This window comes from Salvelinus sp. IW2-2015, linkage group LG37 (assembly GCF_002910315.2).
Source record: "Salvelinus sp. IW2-2015 linkage group LG37, ASM291031v2, whole genome shotgun sequence".
NCBI lineage: Eukaryota > Metazoa > Chordata > Actinopteri > Salmoniformes > Salmonidae > Salvelinus > Salvelinus sp. IW2-2015.
In genome coordinates this window covers 13,567,523-13,591,698 of record NC_036876.1, presented here as the reverse complement: position 1 = coordinate 13,591,698, position 24,176 = coordinate 13,567,523, and the positions used below count along the sequence as shown (strand labels likewise).

Genomic DNA, 24,176 nt, shown 5'->3' with positions numbered 1-24,176 from the left:
TCACATTTCTGCCCTGCTAGAGCTGCCCCGGTCAACTGTAAGTGCTGTTATTGTGGAAATAATAAGTGGAAATGTATAGGAGCAACAACGGCTCAGCCGCAAAGTGGTAGGCCACACAAGCTCACAGAACGGGACTGTTGAGTGCTGAAGCACACAGCGCGTACAATCGTCTGTCCTCGGTTGCAACACTCACTACAGAGTTCCAAACGGACTCTGGAAGCAACATCAGCACAATAACTGTTTGCCGGGAGCTTCTTGAAATGGGTTTCCATGGCCGAGCAGCTGCACACAAGCCTAAGATCACCATGTGCAATGCCAAGCGTTGGCTGGAGTGGTGTAAAGCTTGCCGCCATTGGACTCTGGAGCAGTGGAAACGCATTCTCTGGAGTGATGAATCATGCTTCACCATCTGGCAGCGTGACTGACGAATCTGGGTTTGGCCAGGAGAACGCTACCTGCCCGAATGCATAGTGCCAACTGTAAAGTTTGGAGGATGAATAATGGTCTTGGAGGAGGAATAATGGTCTGGGGCTGTTTTTCATGGTTCGTGCTAGGTCCCTTAGTTCCACTGAAGGGAAATCTTAATGCTACAGCATACAATGGCATTCTAGACAATTCTGTGCTTCCAACTTTGTGGCTACAGTTTGCGGAAGGCCCTTTCCCATTTCAGCATGCCCCCGTGCACAAAGCGAGGTCTGTACAGAAATGGTTTGTCGAGATTGGTTTGGAAGAACTTGACTGGACTGCACAGAGCCCTGGCCTCAACCCCATCGAACACCTTTGGAATGAATTGGAACACCGACTGYGAGCCAGGCCTAATTGYMCAACATCAGTGCCGACCTCACTAATGCTCTTGTGGCTGAATGGAAGCAAGTCCCCGCACCAATGTTCCAACAWCATCTAGTGGAAAGACTTCCCAGAAGAGTGGAGGCTGTTAAAGCAGCAAAGGGGGATCAACTCCATATTAATGCCCATAATTTTGGAATGAGATCTTCGACGTGCAGGTGTCCACATACTCTTGGCTATGTAGTGTATGTATCCACCTTGACGTGTAAGGATTCATGAATGATTTCCATATAAAAATTAGCATTAAATAGACGCATTGTGGTTTCTCCGAGTCATCCAAAATAGCTTTTATTTTCCAAACATTACAAATAGTGCAAATGTACGTAACATTAAAACAAACTAAAAACTTTTTCAGAAAAAGCTATTTCAGAAAACTAAAAGCACATTTCTCAAACTCACACAGGGGACAGTAAACATTACCACAGTAACTAACAACAGAGTGGCAGAGAAGGCACAGACTGGAACACAAGTTCAAACACCTCACTGTCTAAAAAAAATCACTCAGTCAAATGGCACCCCAAAATAACTCAGGACAGAATCTAGTTTTTACTCTGTTGTGTTGCGCAGCAGAGGTCAAGCGAATATCAACCTCTGGTCCAATCTTGGCCAATGATAGTGATACTGCAGTAAGGAAGTCCTGGAGTTTTAATCTTAGAATATTTTTTTTGAAAAAGTAAAGTGTATTTTTTAGACCATGTTAACTTATGAGGGTTATTTGTTTCCTGCGTACACTTTTGCACATTTCATCTTCTGTAACAACCACGTGCATAAGACTATAGTAATTGATAGCGGTGAGGTAAAGATGGAAATACTACAAAACATGCATTTGCCTGATGTTTTCTGTTTGCATATTGCTGTCCTCTAGTATTTCAGATCATTTCATTTTCAGACTCCACAGCTTCTACGTCAATTAATAAAATTAATAAAACAACAAAAAAACAATCACTGGAAAACAAGACATTGCAAGACTAATGTCACAAACAAGTAACTGAACTCAAACTCACTGCATAAACATATCCAAACTAGGAACAAAGTTCATACTTCCAGTCATTTTTAAAACTATGGGTCTGGTCAAAAGGCACATTTGACAGGCAGGACCTGTAAGATTATCTGTTGAATACCTATTCAATAAATAAAACCATAAATTACTTTGATAAGTTCAAACGGTTTTGTTCTTTCAGACACCGAGCTGTAGGGTACGAAACTAGCTACCGTATAGACTCCCGTTCTTTTCCCTTCCCTCCTAAATCTCCCACTCTGGTTGAGCGTTGGAGCGCTGCAAGTAAACATTTAACACCTTCAATACCAAGACCGTGTCAACAATGTCAGTTTTCCTCTCTCCCCGACATCCACGTCGATAAACGATCAGACAACGGATGTCTGCTGTGTGCTGTCTGCACAGCCAACATACTGCAAGAAATAAGAAAGATATTTTTGGCAATAGTTGTTTGGCACAAGTTGAGTACTTTCCTTCCATCTCTCCATTGTAATTGGCAATAAATCACAGAGCGCTCCTGTCAGTCTCATGTAACTGTAGGTGAAGACGGGTGAATCAATCCACCTGCTGCATGGCACTAAAGTAGGTCTTTGTTATACATAGTAGCTGGAGCCCTGTCCCGTCCATAATATGCCATTCGGTGGAAAATACCTTTTGTAAGTAACCCATTATACAATACACTACTGTAACAGATTCTACAGTAAGGCAACTACCTGGTGATAAGTTAGTTAGGGATATGTCTTTGTGACCTGAAGTTAATACACAGAATAGCGCCATACAGTCATGGATTGCACTCACAATGGCACGCATCAGCGCACACATTCACACGCACAAACACAGGTACACACAAACTCTGCATCCATATAGAAAAATAAGCGACAAGAAAAACACTTCAATCCAATCAAAACACAATCTGAATAGCAAAGCGACTGATGATAACCAGTCATAGGTTGGATTGAGGCTCAGTCATATCATGGAGGGGTGGGGGGGCGAACATCATTTTCCGTCCTCTTAGTGCAGTCACATAACACTGTTCTCAGTCTCTTCCATGCAGTGTTGATGTCATGAGCCACACACATACAACATCAGTCCCAAAGTGCACCCAGGTGACCTTCCACAGGGCTGCCTGGTTCAGGTGTGTCCGACGCCAGGCCTCACTGCAGCACACACTTCTCCTCCTTGCTCTTCTTGCTGTACTTCCTGCGTCTCTGCTCCAGGCCTCTCTCCAGCCTCTCGTCCTCCTCCAGAGCCCTAGGCGCAGAGAACAGGGAGATAGACCTGCTAGAACAGTAGTCCCATAGAAAATAGTTCCCCTCTCAGACTTAGAGGGGACTGCGTCCCAATTGGCACCCTATTCCCTATATAGTACACTACTTTTGACCTGGGGCCATTTGGGCTCTAGTCAAAAGTAGTGCACTGTATAGGGCAGGGATTATCAATTAGATTCAGTGGCTGGACGATTTTATCTTGAGCGGATGGTCGGGACCGGAACTTAATTACAAATCATTTGTAGACTGCAAATGGACCGCAAGAAGCACAAACAGACATAATATTTGACTAAAACATAATGATTTCAAACCTTGCGTAGACACTTGTATATGATCACGTGTCTCTCTAATATGTGTGGGAATACTTGGGAACAGATTGCAAAAATTAAAATAACTTGCAACTGATTTCCTGGTCTTTTTACAGTCTTTTATGTCCAACCATGAAAATAAATAAATGTTGTCTTTTTTGCTCATAAACTTGAGGGGCCAAATAAAACCACCCGCAGGCCAAATTCGGTCTGCGGATCACCAGTTGGGCAACCCTGATATGCAGACATGGCTGTCTCACCCTCTCTCCTTGGCATCCATGTCGTGGACCAGCTCGTCCCTCAGGTTGACCAGAGACACCAGCTCCTGCAGTAGCAGCTGCTCCCTGTGCTTATGGGCCGCTGTCTTCTGCCACTCTGGAGGACAGAAAGAAGAGTGGAAGAGAGAGAGAGGGAGCGGAGGAGAGGAAGACAGGGAAAGAGTGATACAGGATTGAGGGTGGTACAGAGTAGAAAAGACAGTTGTTGCTTTGCCAATATGTAATTTAGTTCCATGACCAGCTTTTTCTTACAATGGTCTTTTTCCTTTTTTAAAAAATTATATTGGCTTTCACCTTGCTCTAATAACATTCAAATTTCGTGTGAAACATAACAAAAATCCCCTGTAGTTTAATTTTAAACTTCTCTTTAAAGATCAATGAAATATATATTTTTTTACCCCTTTTTCTCTACAATTTCGTGGTATCCAATTGGTAGTTACAGTCTTGTCCCATCGCTGCAACTCCCGTGCGGACTCGGGAGAGGCAAAGTTCGAGAGCCATGCGTCCTCCGAAACACAACCCTGCCAAGTCTTGACACACTGCTCACTTAGCCCGGAAGCCAACGTGTCGGAGGAAACACCACACACCTGGCGACCGTGTCAGCATGCACTGCGCCCGGCCCGCCACAGGAGTCGCAAGAGCAATGGGACAAGGACATCCCGGCCGGCCAGACCCTCCCCTAACCCGGACGGCTCTGGGCCAATTGTGCGTCGCGTCATTGGGTCTCTATTGGTCGCGGCCGGCTGCGACATAGCCCGGGATCGAACGCGGATCTGTATTGACACCTCAAGAACTGCAGCGCCTTAGACCGCTGCGCCTAAGGCCCTCTTTAAAGATTTAGAAGCTAATGCTGAAACTGGAAGTAAATAAAGGATTCAGATAAATTATGACATTAAAGAAAGGAGCACTTCCTCAAACCAACTCGAGGGCAGATACCACTTGGCACAGTTGGCAGGTCTGGCTTTTCCTAACAGATGAACTAGCCTGAGTCAATCACGCCCAGAGCTTACTGCCATACTTCAGATGTCCTTTGCAGACTCAAAGCTAGAATCCTTAGCTGCTACATCAATTTTTGGACTTGATTGGAAATTGATGATATATATACCCATTGATTCTTGAAGAATAGAACGCCTCGTGAGCTTAGTTCAACTGTCGAACCCCATAAGCGTGTTTTACTCCAATGTTTGTAAACACCGCAAATGTAAACAAACACTGTAAAGCCTCAAAACATGGTTAAAACTATACATTTGATATCATGGATGGTCAGTCATTGCATAATTAGCTCTGTCTGTGAATTTGAGAGGGGTTACATTTATCCAGCCGCCTCCCTTAGCTTTTTAGCAAAACAGGGGCAGGGGAAAACATTGTTATTGTTTCAATGAAGGATTCTAGCTTTAAGACATATTTTTGCCATTGTATGTCACTATAACCAAAACCGACCACAGTGGTGAGCTGTACTGCAGAAAAGAGTTGCATCACGAATCCTGTAGTTCAGTATATCGGTACTGCAGTTTTACCTTCAATAGCCATCATGTCTCTCAGCTCTCGGTTCAGCATCTCAAACCTCGTCTCYAGGTTCTGCTCTTCTTGTCTGTGGAGCAGAATAACTTTTGGTTAGATCAGTGTAATGGCTCTATGATATGTCCGCGTTGTTTTTGAAGCACTAGGTAACGGTGGAGAACACAGCGGGGATGGTGGGTCATACAGCAGCTGTAGTTGGTCTTGTCTCCTGATGAGGGCGTTCTTCTTGTTGACCAGAGTGAACCACTCCTGAATCAGCTTCTCCTCCTGCATCTTGTCACTACCTACATGTATGGAGACAGAGAGGGCGTCATTATAAAGAGAAGCCTTGAAAATACTGAAAGCATTTATTCAAGGGTATTTTTCTTTCTCTTTCTCCATCCCCCTCCTCCCTCCATCCTCCCCCTCCACCCCCCTCTCCTCCCTCCATCCCCCCTCACCTGACTCCATCAGTCGGCGTAGTCTCCTTTCCACTATGTCTGCCCTGCTGTCAATGTGCTTCTGCTCCGCCTCCAGGGCCTTCATCTCACTCAGTGCATACTGGCTGGCGTCCTGGATGCACGCGCACACGCACACGCACACACACACACAGACACACACTTCTTTCATATACAGAACATTGGCATTTCCTTGATGCACGTAAGTGTTTATGACAGCGGCAGGCAGGGATTTGTGAAAGTGACAGACCTGGCACTCCTCCTCAGCCGATCGTCCTTCTTCACCAGCTTCCCCTTCTATATGGAAAATACACACAAACACAGCGTAAGGAAATACATAGGAACATAATGCAGTAGCTCCACTGAGCAATTACTAGACGAGCATTAAAGTGGCAAACGAGACTGCGATGACAAGAGGCAATTAGCATAGTTGGATAGGCCAAGGACTGATCCTAACGACAGGAAACCATCAAAGTAATTAGAGTGAGTGATGCCAATGCTCAGGGGATGGATGAGTCAAGTACAGCAAAGAAAACTGTGATGACTTGTGTCTGTACTCGCTCTCTCTCTCGCTCTCCTATCCACTGCACCTCTGATGGGTGTTGCGCAATCAAAGCTCCTGGGAAACTGGAGACTCAGTAAGTCTGTGTGGGTGTAAACTCCAATAACATCATACAAAATCAATACACTGTATGTACCTGTTTCTGATTTCTTTCTGGTAGCTCCAACCTCTTCCTGACCTGTAGCAACCTGTAAAGACAACAATCACTCACAGAGATCACTCACAGAGATGGAGAAAAAGAGTTGGCAGATTAAGTGGCAGAAAGTGGAGAGAGAGAGAGAAAGAGAGAAAGAAAAAGAGAGACAAAGAGGAGCTGGGTGTGAGAGTAAGAGAAGGTGAAGAGAGACAGAGAGATCGTAGGCCACTTACCTCGGTTGAGTCTGCCTCGTCTATTGAGCTGCGTTGCGACCGCCGCTTCTTAACCAGATCTGCATCCTTTAGCTGGGAGAACCCAGACTTGGCAGATAAGAAGTGTGTCCTTGGGGGTGCGACGGGGGCCTGGGCCCCTCCTCCTGCCCCTGCAGCCTGCAGCCGTTTGGTTCTAGGGGGCGGGACCACGTCCCCATTGGTGCCCCCCTTAGTGTCACTATACGCCTCCTTCTCTGCAGCGCCCCCATTGGTGTCCGTTGTGAGGGCCTCATCGTGGATCCGTTGACAGTAGCGTGCAGCGGCCTCCGGGTCGGGGCCCTCCCGGCTCTCCCCGGCCACGCCGTAGCTGGACTCGCTGCTGTCCGCCTCTATGTGCAGCACGCTCAGCTCCTGGCCCAAGAAGTAGGTGCGGATCTGGTTGAGGTAGGTCATGACGATGAGACGGTCAGGCACGGCCAGGAGGGCCATGTCTGAGGGCTCCATCAGCCGAGAAATGCCCAGCTCAGCAAAGCCGTCGAAAGCCTGGGGGTTAAAGAGGAGATGGGGTGGATGGGTAAAATGCAGTAGTACTTAAGTAAAAATACTTTAAGTTAATACTTAAGTCGTTTTTGGGGGGAATCTGTACTTTACTGTTTCTATTTTTGACAACTTTTACTTTTTCTCTACTACATTCCGAAATAAAATAATGTACTTTTACTCCATACATTTTCCCTGACACCCAAAAGTACTCGTTACATTTCGAATGCTTAGCAGGACAGAAACATTTACCAATTCACACACTTACAAGAGAACATCCCTGGTCATCCCTACTGCCTCTGATCTGGCGGACTCACTAACCACAAATGCTTCGTTTGTAAATTATGTCTGAGTGTTGGAGTGTGCCCCTGGCTATATAAAATAATAAAACAAGAAAATCGTGCCGTCTGGTTTGCTTAATATAAGAAATGATTTATACTTTTACTTTTGAGACTTAGACTGTCATGTTTACATGAATTCTGCTTATTTCCAGGGATATATCCTGAACATCCTGAAATATATGTAAATATCTTTGTTAGAAATAATATTATATTTCCCTTGACGGAGTGATGCAGAATGTAAAAAATGGCTCAACTTACCCCACTCTCCCCTACAGTAAACGCACTCAAAAATGTAACTATATTTAAAACCAAATACTTTTACTCAAGTACTATATTACTGGGTGACTTTCCCTTTTACTTGACTCATTTTCTATGAAGGTATCTTTACTTTTGGGTACTTTCTCCAGCACTGGTAAAATGTTAAGGTGCTAAACACTTCATGATAAACATTCTAGGCCGAGGAAATGATGGGTTAGCAAATTATACTCTGACTGATTATTACACGCCGAAATAACATGTGGAAAATCACCTTCTTGTTGTTGCGCTTGATGTCATAAGGGTCCAGCATCTCAAAGTTTCTAAGTAGCGAAGAGAGAAAAAAAATCGACACACAAGAACAGGAAACAAGTGAGAAACCGTGACATAATGCGTGCTTATGTTCATGTCTAAGCTCTCCACAGACGGTACCTACATCCTGTCCGGGTGGAAGTGGTGTAGAAGGGCACAGAAGGCCAGGCCGTTCCTCCAGGATGTGCTGAAGTTAGTGATCTTGATCCCCTTATGTTCTTTGGTGGCTTCCTGACACCACTCCAGTAGTGACTGGCTGGAAGTGACCAGGCCAGGACTGGCCATGAGACCCTAAAACAACACGACATCAAATATAAAAGGTCAATTCAGAGTTAAATCTAGGTGGCACTTCATTTTATGGTATAGAAATGACCAGGTATCACACAGCAATAACTACAAAAAAAGTGTTGTTTTGTCATTGACAAAATTGAAAGTTATGATGGTGGTAAGGAGTCAACATTTATGATGGTGGTAAGGAGTCCACATTTATGATGGTGGTAAGGTGTCCACATTTATGATGGTGGTAAGAAGTACACATTTATGATGGTTGGTAAGAAGTCCACATTTATGATTGGTGGTAAGGAGTCCACATTTATGATGGTGGTAATGAGTGCCTTATATGGTGGTAAGAGTCCACATTTATGATGGGTCGGTAAGGGGTAAACATTTATGATGGTTGTAAGGAGTCCACATTTGTGTAGTAAGATTTATATGGTGGTAAGGAGTCCACATTTATTGATGGTGGTAAGGAGTCCACATTTATGATGGTGGTAAGGAGTCCACATTTATGATGGTTGGTTCAAGAGTCCACATTTATGATGGTGGTAAGGAGTCCACATTTATTGATGGTGGTAAGGAGTCCACATCTCATGATGGTGGTAAGGGTAAACATTTATGATGGTGGTAAGGGTAAACATTTATGATGGTGGTAAGGGTAAACATTTATGATGGTGGTAAGGGTAAACATTTCATAAGTCAATGATGAAACAAAATGAATGGTGGAGGATTGGTCAACTGATACGACTATAAATAGCGTACTTCTGGAGAAGCAGCACTGTCTTGACCCATTTCCTGAGAGTTTGCAGGTCTGCGCTCAGGTGTTGTTGGCTCCTCTGCTGCCTCCTGCTGCCTAAAAAGAGAAAGACAGGGATTTAATATGACTTGACTACGCAGCAACAATGTTATACTCTGGATTTTTTTTGTTTAAACTGTTTCGTAGCAACACATTTAAAACAATGGCAATGGATGAAATATATGGCGTTTTCTCAATCAGTTAATTTTCACGCAAGCATAGTAGCAGTAGAACTTTCAACAACTAGGGGAGAGTGTGGTAAGTTGAGCTAAGGGGGTAAGTTGAGTCACCCTTGTTTCTAATCACTTGACCAAAGATTTAGGAAGAGGTCATCATTTCATGGAGTACGTGAAGGAAGAAACCACATGGGAAAAAGTGCAAAGCAAGTTACGATTCTCACTAAGACTAATTTATTGCATTAGAGGTTTTATGGTGCTTGTATCTAAACCAAAGGAGATCTTTAAAGATCAGTTGGGGGTCTCTATAAGCTTCAATATGCGGTCCTTAACCTAGTATGAAAGTGCATCCTTGAAGCTGTATGGGCAAATATATATTTAATTCAGTACATACATTTGTAGGCGGCTTGATTTAGCCCATCCCACGGCYCAACTTACCCCATACCCGGAGTAAGTTGTGCCAAATGACCACTTTTTTGGACAAGCTATGTTTTTAAAACGGTCATGTTTACATGAATTCTGATTATTTCCAGGGATACACAACATCCTGAAATATATGTAAATATCTTTGTTAGAAATAATACATTATTTCCCTTGACGGAGTGATGCTGATCGTTAATGTACCCCACTCTTCCACTCTTACCCCACTCTCCCCTACATGTAAATGCACTCAAAAATGTAAACATGTCACGCAACTACTCTTTTGCACATGCGTGTCCAACATAACATACAGTACCTCTCTTTATCTAAGCCACCGTCAGCTACGTCTACTGACTCAAAGCCAAAGTCCACCTCTTCAACCCCCGTGTATTTTCTCTCTACCTCCATCTTCTCTGTCTCTTTGGCTCCCTTAACATGTAACCAGTCGTCCTCAGCTGGTGTAGCAGTGGTTGGAGAGGTCTGGTCAAGAACTTCTGCCTCTGAACCCCTCTCAATATCCTCACTAACAGTGTCTGCGAAGAACTTAGGGGTTTCTGTGAAGGACTCAGTGACAATGGCAGTATCTGTAAAGGTCAAGCTCTCCATGCTCTGCTCCAGTCCTTTCTCAAAGACAGTCTCTGCCTCTGAACCCCTCTCAATGTCCTCGCTTACAGTATCTGTGAAAGCCTCAGTGACCATAGCGGTATCTGTGAAGGTCCAGCTCTCCCCACTCTCCTCTAGTCCCTTTTCGCAGACAATAACTTCTGGTGATATCTCCTCTGAGTGAAGAATTGTGACAAAGCTCCCTTCGGAGACCATGCTTGAGGTTAATGATATTGAACCCTCTGTGGCTTCCTGACTGGCGACTTGTTTGTCTTCCTGAGAGAGAGACAACAAGCCCTCAAGGGAATCTGTCTGCCTAGTGAATGAGGAGTCCATTGAAGGAGTTCCATCGGAGAAAGTGGAACTGAGGCGTTTTTTCGAGCGGGGAACTGGAACAGGCATGCTTGATTGTTCTATGTTTAGTCTACTCCTCCTACGCAGAGGAGCAACCACCACTTCACCAGATGCTGCAGGCTGGCACCCAGGGGGTACGGGAGGAAGACTACTGCTCCTCTTGCTGTGTTGAGGTGGTTCCAGCACAGAGGCTGAGGCTGCATGTGAACGTCCTCTCTCTCTGGTAGAATCGTTGTCATCCCCACTAGAGGCATGCCGGGTCTTTGGTCTGGTAGCATCTAAATGGACAGGTGGGGTCGGGTCTCGTTTCCCACGAGGCTTTGGGACTGGTAAGTACTCCTGCTTGTCCTCAGTCTTTACTTCTGGCGCAGTGTCCTCTGTCGATACCTTCTGAGCTGCACTGTAACGGAAAACTGTAATTTATGCACTAATTTGGGGTATTATCAACAGTAAAATGCTGTGAAGCATTATACTGCAGCATACTGTAAATTATGGTGCATTGTGGGAAATTGTTGTGGGTGGGGAAATAATTGGTGTATTTTGAATGGTACTGTAATTCCATTCCACAGAATACAGTACCGTACCGTATTTTGGGAGTGCCAAAAACCTTTTGACCACTAGTGGGTGCATGGTATTGTTGTTTCTGGCTCATTAACATATTTTGAGGCATGTCTTGTAAGAGCCTATAGTTAGAGAGAGCTGTACCAATTGAACTGGTATGTGGTAGTAGTGCTCCATCAAATTAAAATATATATAGGGGACAGGATTGGAGTGGCAGCAAGTCTTAAACCTTTAATGGTTGAGCATTTTGCCATGTCCTTTTGGTCCGTTTTACCCTGTAGTCATAGCCTGTTTAGAAGCCTTTGTTAAGGCCTCTAGAAGTGGAAGTGATGTAAAACACAAAATATTTATTTGATATGTTGCGATATGTAAACACATTACCTAGCAGCCAACCTGCTTGCACCAATCCCATGTAATTACAGTAAAATAATGTGAAATACAAGCCCTAATTCCCTCAATGAATTTCATTAATCCCTCCATCCATCCATCCATCCATTCATTCATTCATTTGATTACGGTAGCATTGACTTTTTTCACGGTATAATACAGTCAATTCTACGGTATTGTACGGTATGTCATTGTACAGTAATTGCTTTGATACTGTTTTAAGATTACAGTAGGTGTACTGCAATATGAAATACGGGAACTTACTTGTCAATGAGCGGCCTATAAATTACGGTCAAATTCACGGCAACCCCTTCACAGTGTGGCTTATCTTCAATTGGCTCAGTGGCCATTTCTGTGGCGTTCTGAGACTGCATCTCGGTCTCAACATTTTCAAACGAGTCTATCATCAGATCCTCTATCTGGGATGGTGCTGAAGACCCCTGGTTGGCAGCATTCAGGGCCTCTACAACCACAGCCTCATCTTCTACTTTGCCTGATTCCACTGGGGGAGAATTTGTTTTCTTGCTGCGCCTTGGCGGGGCTATTTTTCTGATGATCAGGAGGGGGGCAGTCTCTCTCGCACCAAAGTCCGGGTACGACTCTGTCGGTACATGATCTGGTGTTAGGGGAACAGTTGTGACCTGACCGGTAGCGCTCTCTAAATCGGCAGCTTTCTGTTGATGTTCGGTAGAGAGAGATGCTTTCCTTGTGCGCTGAGGTGGAATCAGCTCGGTGACCGCYTGGGCAATCAGATTCTCTGGCTCATCGGCTTTCTGAGCTGGCTGTGGTAGAATCAGTTCAGTGGCTCCCTGGCCAAGTTTCTCTGAAGGTTCTGCACTGGAGGCTCTAGAGGTTCTCCTTGGGCGCGGAGGTGGTACCAGGCTAGTTGCCTGTGTTGATGTGTCTTTAGTGAAGCTTTCCTTTCTCCTCAAAGGTCGGTGTGGAGACTCTGCTGGAAGACTACGGTCTCTTTTCTTAGTACGGCAAGGAGGGACCACGTCTGTGTGCGCCTGGACAGGGGCATCAGGTTTCTGTTGGGGCTCTGTTGAATGACTGCGGTCTCTTTTACTACCAGGCCGTGATGGGACCACCTGAGGAGCTGCCTGGGCAGTGAAACCCTTCTGACCATCAGCTTTCTTTAGAGGTTCTGTTAAAAGACTACTGTCTTTTCTCTTCGGACAGCAGGAAGTGACTACTTCAATGGGCTTCTGTGCAGATACATTCTCAGATTTTTGTTTACGCCCCGGACTGAGGCTGTCTTTTCTCCTTAGAGGCTGTGAAGGGACCACATTAAATACAATCCCTTGATCATCAGCTTCCGGTTGAGATTCTGGAGGAAGACTTCCCTCTTTTTTCTTCACACGATGAGGAGCGACCAGTTTAGTTGTTACCTGTGCAGCGACATCCTGGGTAGCCACACTTCCTTGGCCATCTGCTTTTTGTTGAGACTCTTGTGGAAGGGATCGCTTTTTCTTTCTGCTTCTCTGAGGGGGGGCAACTTCTGATTGTGTTTCAACCGAGGTGACTGGGGTGACAGTCTGATCATCAGAGGGTTTATCTGGTATGGGTACTATATGTTCTTCAGACTTGCCCTCTACCGGCAACTTGTCTGCAGTAGGTTGTGAGGTAGGGCCAGAGGCTTCTTCTGTGCTTGCGTGTTGGGGGCTTAAAGAAAAAAACAATACAGTCATGTCTCAGGTCTTGCTATGGAATTAGATTCCATTGAAGGCCTAACTTTTCACTTTAAACAACGTTTTTTTGTTTAATTATATTATCCCAAAAAAACAACCTTTCAACAATGATTTTTCACACAAGCCACATTCCATAAGCTAGCAAATGACTAAATAGAGACAGTTGCTTACCCAAATCCACTGAGGAGACACTGAAGTGTTACAAGAGAACAACTCAACACAGTGACCAGTTATAACTCATACAAATCGTCCATGTTCCTTTGCTTAAATTACAAACATGCGCTCACACACATATATTTGTGACACGTCTGACATAGCAGCATAAACAGTGCAAAGACACTGATGACCTGGACCCACAAACAAGTGCCTTAAGCATCAAGAAGCAGCTTAAACCCATCCATTCTGTACTGTAGACTTGTCCATCACAGTTCACTGAGTAGCAAGCATTGCTGAGCAAAACATTATGCAAACGAGAGACAATGTTATAACTGCAAATAAACGGATTTGGATTCTCAAGCCGTGCAGGCAAATAGTTCCGAGACGGGTTTGCTGCCATGACACTCACCCCTTGTCCAGGTGTAATGAAGGTGATAATTCTGTCTCAATAGGTGACCCTGCTGAAAAAACTTCAACATAACCTGTTATCTGTCCAGAATCCTGCACTTTGAATGTTGACTTCTCCCCTATTTGCGCCCATGAGTCAAGGGTAACCTCTTCTTCCCCAGTTACCACAAACTCTCCTCTGGAGATCTCAGTAAGGTCAGCCTCCGTCAACGGCGGCCATTTTCTCATACTGCTTGGGCCTTCGACTCCAACGAACCCATCCTCACTGTCTTGTCTCACTGCCGATGGAGAGTTGGATTGCTTGTCTTCCACAGTCAACAAGGATGGCTCAGCGGTGGTTGGGAGCTCCACAGTTGGTTTGGTTTCACCCTCAACATGCGGTGCCTCTCCAGACACTGCTTCCTGAACAAGGATAGATATATCTGGGACAGGATCAGAGGAGCTCTCTGATGGGACTGCACTGTCCTCTGGGTCCACAACACTACTGTCGACATCTTCTGTTGGAGGTGAACCAGACGGACCCAAAATGGCTGCTACTGTTTCATAACTGTGAGAGAGGGATACTAACAGTAAGTGAGGGATTGAACCCTAAAACAAGAGTGATACACATTTGGAGCATGCCAACCATACACAAAGTCTCAAGTCTTCTCAGAAATCAAGGCGAATGAACACAGATCGCTCAAACTTCAATCATCAAGAAATGTATTTTATTAATCGCATACGAAAGTTGCTCGGAGGTCTAAATTTGACCAAACGGTGATTTTTCAATCCATGATGAAGATCAAAAATAGAAAATGCCATCACATGCAAACAGAAATCTAAAAAACTCTAGTGAACATGACGGTGATACTGGTGAATATAATGACCTTAAGTGGACTCATGAGTCAGAATGCTTCTACTTTCTAAAAAGAAAACACGCTACACATTTTGCCTCACACCAATCTCCCACTTACCCTCTGGAGAAGACACCAACAATATTCTGTAGAAGGCCAGAGGCCTCCTTTGGCTTCTCTGCCACAGAACCCTCAGCCTCCAGCAYCTCCCACCCCAAGACTAGCTCTGGTTCTGACACTGCTGAGGGCTTCTGGATCTCCTCAGGTGTGGACTTCTCTATTTGTGGGCTGCTGAGGACACTAACATGAGAGGTGAACATTGAAAAGAACATCCCCACAGAATCCATGCCACACACAGAAAAACACTCAGTTGTTGGCATGCACCACAATGACTCACCCGTCACAAATTCAGTAAGAATTTCAATCCATAATTATTGATCGCCATGTAAGAGGCTCCCAGACCTAAAACACATCTCAGATGCAGAGCATCTTGAAAATGATCAAAAGCCATGCAGTCTTTCAAACTAACTTTTCAGTGTTTCCAGATTTCTATGAAATATGACCTAGAATGAATTACAATAAGAGTGAAATAGTTTTCCTTCCAAAAATGATAATTAAGTATGTTAAAAAGCAGCTTTTCTCTGTTGGAATGGTATGGGCGTATACCGGTCATAGAAAATATTCATGCGAGTAGACCGCTGATTGGCCAGCTCATAGCAAGCACTTTTGAGATAGAAGTTACCAGTGTTTTTTCCCCCCTCTCATTTATGCTTTGGCCACAAATATGATTATAAGATGAGTCGACAACATTATTTGGGTATGAGTCAACAGAATATTAACTTCTCAAAGTGAGATTTTCACTGGACAGTTAGTTCAGAGATTTGCCAGAGCTCAAATATCTGGCTTTCCAGTGGCCATGGCAGACCAAATAAGACAAACAACAACATATCACTACCACTACCACTGCAATCCATGCAGAGAGTCATATGCTCAAACACTCACCCCTTATCTAGAACATACTCTGCTGGTTCTCCAGCAACCTCTTTCTCCTTTGTCTGCATACTTGTCTCTTAAAAACCAAAAGCAAAAGAATGTTGCTTTCCACTTGCAATGTGAGTCACTGGAATTAGAATATTACATGCTTAACCATACACGTCTTACCATGTGCCTCTACAGACTCTGGACTGTGAGGGGGCACAGATGGAAAACCAGGAATGTTTGCTGCCTCGGGGCAAGATGGTGCCAGTGCAACCATAGTTTTGAGGCCTTCATCTCCAACTGCACTGCCTAGGTCAGGCTTGGAAAGTGCGGTATCCCTGGACCCATCCTTCAATGGTTTTTCATACAATGGCTGCATAGAACTCACAGATTCTTCTCCCTGGGCCAGAGCTAATTCAATTGGCTGTCTAGAAGGTAATCCAGCTACTGTAGATTCATTTGTACAAGATGGGTGTAGAGCAGACATGGTTTGTCCTTCCATTGCTTTAGGTTGTGGTAAGGACAGGAACCCAGGAGTGAGACTCTCACGTGCCACTATATTTTTCATATTTCCTTTGTCTTCTGCTGACCTATCTTGGATTATTATGGTATCATCTTTCAGTGTCTTCTCAAACAGAGGCTTCTGTTCAACGTGCCAATTTCCTGTCTGGACYTTGGCCGTAGATGGCAAACCTGGTAGACTGGAGATTTTGGGGCACGATTGTGTGAAATCCACACGATGTACTTCTTTCTTAGGTTGTGGTGCAGAGGGGAAGCTAGGAATCCCGGCTGCTTCTGTGCAACATGGCACCAAAGCAACCATTGCTCTTGTTTTGTCAATGTCTTCTTTTGATCCGTCTTTTGGGAGAATGTTTTCTTCTTTCTTCTTCTTCTTCTCCAAGTGCTCAAACATAGGCTTGGGGTCAACAAGCCACTCTAAATGTGTAGCCCCCTCAGTGGATGCAAAACCAGGGAGACTGGAACCTTTAGGACAAGCGGGCACAAGACTCAACATACTTAGATCTACCTCAGCTTTGGGATGTGGTGCAGAGGGGAAGCCAGGAATACTTGCTGCGGTAGGGCATGATGGTACCAGATCCACCATTCCTTTCATTTCTTGTTTGTCTTTTTCTGATATTTCCATAAATAAAATCAGCTTCTTCATTTGCTTCTCCCATAATGGTTGATGCTCCTTGGGTGGATCTGTGTGCCAATCTTTTCCTTCAGTTTGCTGATTGGATGGGAAACCTGCAATACTGGAGAGTTTTGGACATGAAAGACAGATCATACTTGGTCCATAATATACCTCTTTGGGTTGTGGTACAGATGGGAAACCAGGGGTACGACCAACCTTTCGGACAAGATGGTACCAGAGATACTATTCCTTTCATCTTGGCTTTGTCTATTTCTGATCTTTCCGTTATCACAACTGGCTTCACCTTCATTTGCTTCTCCCATAATGGCTGATGATCTCAGGCAGATCTGTGTGCCAATAATGTTTGTCAGTTTTCTGACGGATGGGAAACCTGCAATACTGGAGACTTTTGGACACAATGGAAGAAGGTTGACAATACTTGGCCCATAATATACTACTTTGGGTTTTGTACAGATGGAAACCTGTACGAGCCACTTTCGGACAGGATGGTACCAAGCCAACATTTCTTTCATTTCTGTTTGTGTTCTTCTGGTTTTCCATCAATAACATCTTCTTCTTCATTTGCTTCCCCATAAATGCTGATGATCCTTGGCAGATCTGTGTGCCAATCTTTTCTGTCAGTTTGCTGATGGATGGGAAACCTGCCATAACTGAGACTTTTGGACATATAGACTGATCATACTTGGCCCATAATAGACGTCTTTGGGTTGTGGTACAGATGAAACCAGGCACCAGAGACATTTTCGGACAGGATGGAACCAGAGCCACTATTCCTTTCATCTTGGCTTTGTCTATTTCTGATCTTTCCGTTATCACAACTGGCGTCACCTTCATTTGCTTCTCCCATAATGGCTGATGATCCTCAGCAGATCTGTGTGCCAATCTTTTCTTCAGTTTGCTGATGGGATGGGAAACCTGCAATACTGGAGACTTTTGGACATGATAGACTGATCATACTTGCCATAATAACCTCTTTGGGTTGTGGTACAGATGGGAAACCAGGAGTGCGAGCCACTTTGGGACAAGATGGTACAGAGCCAACATTCCTTTCGTCTGGCTTGTCTTTTCTGACCTTTCCATTCTCAAAACTGGGTTCACCTTCATTTGCTTCTCCCATAATGCTGATGATCCTCGGCAGATCGGTGTGCCAATCTTTTCTGTCAGTTTTCTGACGGGATGGGAAACCTCAATACTGGAGACTTTTGGACACAATGAAAGAAGGTTGACAATACTTGCCCATAATATACTACTTTGGGTTTTGGTACATGGGAAACCTGGGTACGAGCCACTTTCGGACAAATGGTACCAGAGCCAACATTTCTTTCATTTCTGTTTGTCTCTGATTTTTCCATCAATAACACATCTTCTTCTTCATTTGCTCTCCCATAATGGCTGATGATCCTTGGCAGATCTGTGTGCCAATCTTTCTGGCAGTTTGCTGATGGGAGGAAACCGCAATACTGGAGACTTTTGGACATGATAGACTGATCATACATGGTCCATAATATACCTCTTTGGGTGTGGCACAGATGGAAACCAGGCACCAAACATTTTTGGACAGGATGGAACCAGAGCCACTATTCCTTTCATCTTGGTTGTCTATTTCTGATCTTTCCTTATCACAACAGGCTTCACCCTCATTTGCTTCTCCCATAATGGCTGATGATCCTCAGGCAGATCTGTGTGCAATCTTTTCCTTCAGTTTGCTGATTGGATGGAAACCTGCAATACTAGAGACTTTTGACATGAAAAACAGATCATACTTGTCCATAATATACCTCTTTGGTTGTGTACAGATGGGAAACCAGGGTACGAGCCACTTTCGGACAAGATGGTACCAGAGATACTATTCTTCATCTTGGCTTTGTCTATTTCTGATCTTTCCGTTATCACAACTGGCTTCACCTTCATTTGCTTCTCCCATAATGGCTGATGATCCTCGGGCAGATCGGTGTGCCAATCTTTTCTGTCAGTTTGCTGACGAGATGGGAAACCTGCAATACTGGAGACTTTTGGACACAATGAAAGAAGGCTGAGTATGGTTGGCTCAAAATAGACCTCTTGGGGTTGCGGTACAGAGGGGAAGCCAGGAATCATGGATGCTTCGGGGCAACATGGCACCAAAGCAACCTTTGAACCATCTTCCTTCCTAAATTTGTCTTTTGGAAAAACTTCTTCTTTCTTCCTCCTCTGCAAGTGCTCAAACATAGGCTTGGGGTCAACAAGCCACTCTAATGTTGTAATCCCCTCAGTAGATGTGAAACCAGGGAGACAGGAAACTTCAGGGAAAGTGGGAAGACTCAACATATTGGGTTGTGGTGCAGATGGGAAGCCAGGGATCCTTGCAGCGTCAGGACACGAATGCCTCAATGAAACATTGGTTTTAATTTCCTCTTTGTCTACCTTTAAGCTGTCAATAATGACTTTCCTRTCCTTTAATGGTATCTCGAACAATGAGCTCTGATCAACAACCCACACTGCTTCCCTATCCTTCTCAATGGATGGAAAACCAGGGAGACTAGAAGCTTTAGGGCAGGAGGGAACAAGATTCACACTACTTGTCCCCACTTCAGCTTCTGGATGTGGTGCAGAGGGGAGACCAGGAATCAGGGATGCTTTTGGGCAACATGACACCAAAGCAACCATTGCTTTAATTTTTTCACTGTCTTCTTTTGATCGGTCTTTTGGAAAAACATTTTCTTCTTCTTTCTTCTTCTTTTTCTCCAAGTGCTCAAACATAGGCTTAGGGTCAACAAGCCACTCTAATGTTGCAGCCCCCTCAGTGGATGCGAAACCCGGGAGACTGGAAACTTTAGGGAAAGCGGGCACAAGACTCAACATACTTAGATCTACCTCAGCTTTGGGATGTGGTGCAGAGGGGAAGCCGGGAATACTTGCTGCAGTAGGGCACGATAGCTCCATAGTCACCATGTGTTTCATGTAATCTTCTTGTAATCTGTCCAAATGTGGACTGGACCTAATGGTCACCTCTTCTTTCCCCTTCACTGTCTTCTCGCAAATTGCCTCAGTGTTGATTGTACACTCCTCTACCTGACTTTCAAGAGAAGGGAATCTGAGTGTGCCAGCCACTCTTGGACAGGATGGCATTAGATCTGCCATGTTAGGTTCCCTCTCTACCTTGACTTCCTTGGACAGATGTATAGACGGAAAGCCTGGAATGCTGGCAGTTCTTGGGCAAGATGGGATCATATCTGCCATAAATCTCACCATGTCTCTCTCCTCTTTTGATCTATCCATGGCCAGCTGTGGACCGTCCTTTGTTGGTTTCTCCCATAATATGCTCGTGTCCACTGGGCAGTCTTCCAATTGAGCCTCTGAACAGGACGTTTGAGTGGATGGAAACCCTGGTGCACTGGCAACTCTTGGGGATGATGAAGCCATATTTTGAGGTCTGAGGAGAGGGTAAACCATGGTCAGAGGTGACTATAACAACCATGAAAGCAGAGTTTTCAACTAAGAGCAAAGCAATCAATAGGAAATTACCATCTAAAACGATCACACACAAACCAAAACTCATGCTCAAACATGATCTGACTATTCACAAAAATTACAATTAATAATGCAAACATTTCAATCAAGATAAAGCCAATCTAGGTGCATAAATACCACACAATCAAATGTAAAGTTTTTTTCAAAACCATGCTTGCAAAAATGTATACTGAACAAAAATCTAAACACAACATGCAACAATTTCCAAGAGTTACAGTTCATATAAGGAAATCAGTCAATTTAAATAAATTCATTAGGCCCTGATCTATGGATTTTACATGACTGGGAATACAGATATGCATCTGTTGGTCATAGATACCTTTAAAAAATGTAGGGGCGTGGATCAGAAAACCAGTCAGTTTCTGGTGTGACCACCATTTGCCCAATGCAGCTCGACACATCTCCTTCACATAGAGTTGATCAGGCTGTTGATTGTGGCCTGTGGAATGTTGTCCCACTCCTCTTCAATGGCTATGCGAACTAGAAAACATTGTCGTACTCGTCAATCCACAGCATCCCAAACATGCTCAATGGGCGACATGTCTGGTGAGTATACAGGCCATGGAAGAACTAGGACATTTCCAGTTTCCAGGAATTGTGTACAGATCCTTGCGACATGGCCTTGCGTAATAATGCTGAAACATGAGGTGATGGCGGCGGATGAATGGCGCAACAATGGGCCTCAGGATGTCGTCATGGTATCTCTGTGCATTTAAATTGCCATAGATAATATTTATTTATAATTTATACGAGACTTCCGACGCCGACCGAGATGGCCGCCTCGCTTCGCGTTCCTTGGAACATATGCAGTATTTTGTTTTTTTATGTGTTATTCCTTACATTGGTACCCCAGGTAATCTTAGGTTTCATTACATACAGTCGGGAGGAACTACTGAATATAAGATTAACGTCAACTCACCATCGTTCCAACCAGGAATATGACTTTCCCGAAACGGATCCAGTGTTTTGCCTTCCACCCAATACAATGGATCTGATCCCAGCCGGCGACCCTATGCGACGCCGTAAAAGGGCAAACGTAGCGGTCTCCTGGTCAGGCTTCGGAGACGGGCACATCGCGCTCCACTCCTAGCATACTACTCGCCAATGCCGTCTCTTGACAAATAAGGTTGATGAAATCCGAGCACAGGTAACATTCCAGAGAGACATCAGGGATTGTAACTTCTCTGCTCACGGAACATGGCTAACTCAAGAGACGCTAACGGAGTCGGTGCAGCCAGCTGGTTTCTTCACGCATCGCGCCGACAGAAACATACATCTTTCTGGTAAGAAGAGGGGCGGGGTGTATGCCTTATGATTAACGAGACGTGGTGTGATCATAACAACATACAGGAACTCAAGTCATTCTGTTCACCTGATCTAGAACTCCTCACAATCAAATGTCGACCGCATTATCTATCTCTTCGATTATATCACGACCGTATATTTCCCCCCAAGCAGACACATCGATGGCCCTGAACAACTTTATCTGAACTCTTTGTAAACTGGAAACCACACACCCTGAGGCTGCATTCATCGTAGCTGGGGATTTTAACAAGGCTAATCTAAAAACAAAACTCCCTAAATTCTATCAGCATATCGATTGTGCTACCAGGGCTGGTAAAACCTTGATCATTGTTATACTAACTTCTGCGACGCATATAAGGCCCTCCCCCGCCTCCTTTCGGAAAGCTGACCACGACTCCATTTTGTGTGCTCCAGCCTACAAACAGAAACTAAAACAAACAAGCTCCCGCGCTCAGGTCTGTTCAACGCTGGTCCGACCAATCTGATTCCACGCTTCAAGACTGCTTCGATCAACGCGGATTGGAATATGTTCCGCATTGCGTCCAACAACAACATTGACGAATAGCTGATTCGGTGAGCGAGTTCATTAGAAAGTGCATTGACGATGTCGTACCCAAGCAACGATTAAAACATTCCCAAACCAGAAACCGTGGATTGACGGCAGCATTCGCGTGAAACTGAAAGCGCGAACCACTGCTTTTAAACAGGGCAAGGTGACCGGAAACATGACCGAATACAAACAGTGTAGCTATTCTCTCCGCGAGGCAATCAAACAAGCTAAGTCCAGTACAGAGACAAAATAGAGTCGCAATTCAACAGCTCAGACACAAGAGGTATGTGGCAGGGTTTACAGTCAATCACGGATTACAAAAAGAAAACCACCCCCGTCGCGGGACCAGGATGCTTGCTCCCAGACAGGCTAATAACTTTTTTGCTCGCTTGAGGACAATACAGTGCCACTGACACGGCCCGCCACCAAAACCTGCGGGCTCTCCTTCACTGCAGCCGAGGTGAGTAAAACATTTAAACGTGTTACCCTCGCAAGGCTGCAGGCCCAGACGGCATTCCCAGCCGCGTCCTCAGAGCATGCGCAGACCAGCTGGCTGGTGTGTTTACGGACATATTCAACAATCCTTATCCCAGTCTGCTGTTCCCACATGCTTCAAGAGGGCCACCATTGTTCCTGTTCCAAGAAAGCTAAGGTAACTGAGCTAAACGACTACCGCCCCGTAGCACTCACTTCCTCATCATGAAGGCTTTGAGAGACTAGTCAAGGACCATATCACCTCCACCCTACCGGACACCCTAGACCCACTCCAATTTGCTACCGACCCAATAGGTCCACAGACGACGCAATCGCAAACCCACACTGCACACTGCCCTAACCCATTCTGGACAAGAGGAATACCTATGTGAGAATGCTGTTCATCGACTACAGCTCAGCATTTAACACCATAGTAACCCTCCAAACTCGTCATCAAAGCTCGAGACCCTGGGGTCTCGACCCCGCCCTGTGCAACTGGGTCCTGGACTTCCTGACGGCCCCCCAGGTGGTGAGGGTAGGTAACACATCTCCACCCGCTGTCCTCAACACTGGGGCCCCACAAGGGTGCGTTCTGAGCCCTCTCCTGTACTCCCTGTTCACCTACGACTGCGTGGCCATGGCACGCCTCCAACTCATTCATCAGTTTGCGGATGACACTACAGTGGTAGGCTTGATTACCAACAACGACGAGACGGCCTACAGGAAGGAGGTGAGGGCCCTCGGAGTGTGGTGTCAGGAAAATAACCTCACACTCAACGTCAACAAAACAAAGGAGATGATTTGTGGTCTTCAGGACAACAGCAGAGGAGCACCCCCCTATCCACCATCGACGGGTCAGTTAGTGGAGAAAGGTGGAAAGTTTTAAGTTCCTCGGTGTACCACATCATCGGACAAACTGAATTGGTCCACCCACAACGACAGTGGTTGTGAAGAAGGCGCAGCAGCGCCTCTTCAACCTCAGGAGCTGAAGAAATTCGGCTTGTCACCAAAAGCACCTCACAAACTTCTACAGATGCACAATCAGAGCATCCTTCGGGGCTGTATCACTGCCTGGTACGGCAACTGCTCCGCCCACAACCGTAAGGCTCTCCAGAGGGTAGTGAGGTCTGCAGAACGCATCACCGGGGCAAACTACCTGCCCTCCAGGACACCTACACACCCGATGTCACAGGAAGCATAAAGATCATCCAAGGACAACAACCTCCAAGCCACTGCCTGTTCACCCGCTATCATCCAGAAGGCGAAGGGTCAGTACAGGTGCATCAAAGCAGGGACCGAGAGACTGATAAACAGCTTCTATCGTCAAGCCATCAGACTGTTAAACAGCCACCACTAACATTTAGCGGCCGCTGCCAACATACTGACTAAACTCCAGCCACTTTAATAATGGGAATTGATGGAAATTATGTAAAAGATGTACCACTAGCCACTTTAAACAATGCCACTTAATATAATGTTTACATAACCCTACATTACTCATCTCATATGTATATGTATATACTGTACTCTAG

At 45.0% G+C, this 24,176-nt stretch overlaps 1 protein-coding gene across 10 annotated transcripts in view; it reads right to left on the bottom strand.

Moving 5' to 3' along the window:
* Positions 1-1,118: 1,118 nt before the first annotated feature.
* ehbp1l1a (EH domain binding protein 1-like 1a) overlaps positions 1,119-24,176 on the bottom strand; it is a 61,356-nt gene continuing 38,298 nt past the window's right edge. For 3 of the 10 annotated variants that reach the window (XM_023982373.2, XM_023982375.2, XM_023982377.2), the window contains 12 exons: positions 9,995-11,035; positions 9,049-9,139; positions 8,135-8,301; positions 7,973-8,021; positions 6,587-7,108; positions 6,354-6,405; positions 5,906-5,952; positions 5,659-5,770; positions 5,403-5,502; positions 5,215-5,288; positions 3,680-3,794; positions 1,119-3,094 (listed from right to left, as the gene is read on the bottom strand). In XM_023982373.2, the coding sequence (XP_023838141.1) occupies positions 2,998-3,094; positions 3,680-3,794; positions 5,215-5,288; positions 5,403-5,502; positions 5,659-5,770; positions 5,906-5,952; positions 6,354-6,405; positions 6,587-7,108; positions 7,973-8,021; positions 8,135-8,301; positions 9,049-9,139; positions 9,995-11,035 (2,467 nt within the window). In that variant the 3' untranslated portion in view covers positions 1,119-2,997. Of the gene's footprint in view, positions 3,095-3,679; positions 3,795-5,214; positions 5,289-5,402; positions 5,503-5,658; positions 5,771-5,905; positions 5,953-6,353; positions 6,406-6,586; positions 7,109-7,972; positions 8,022-8,134; positions 8,302-9,048; positions 9,140-9,994; positions 11,036-11,847; positions 13,249-13,839; positions 14,386-14,791; positions 15,661-16,539; positions 17,242-17,274; positions 17,361-17,454; positions 18,055-18,583; positions 20,218-24,176 lie in introns of those variants that run through there. The other 7 variants (XM_070437899.1, XM_070437900.1, XM_070437901.1 and 4 more) reach the window with 5 other exon arrangements.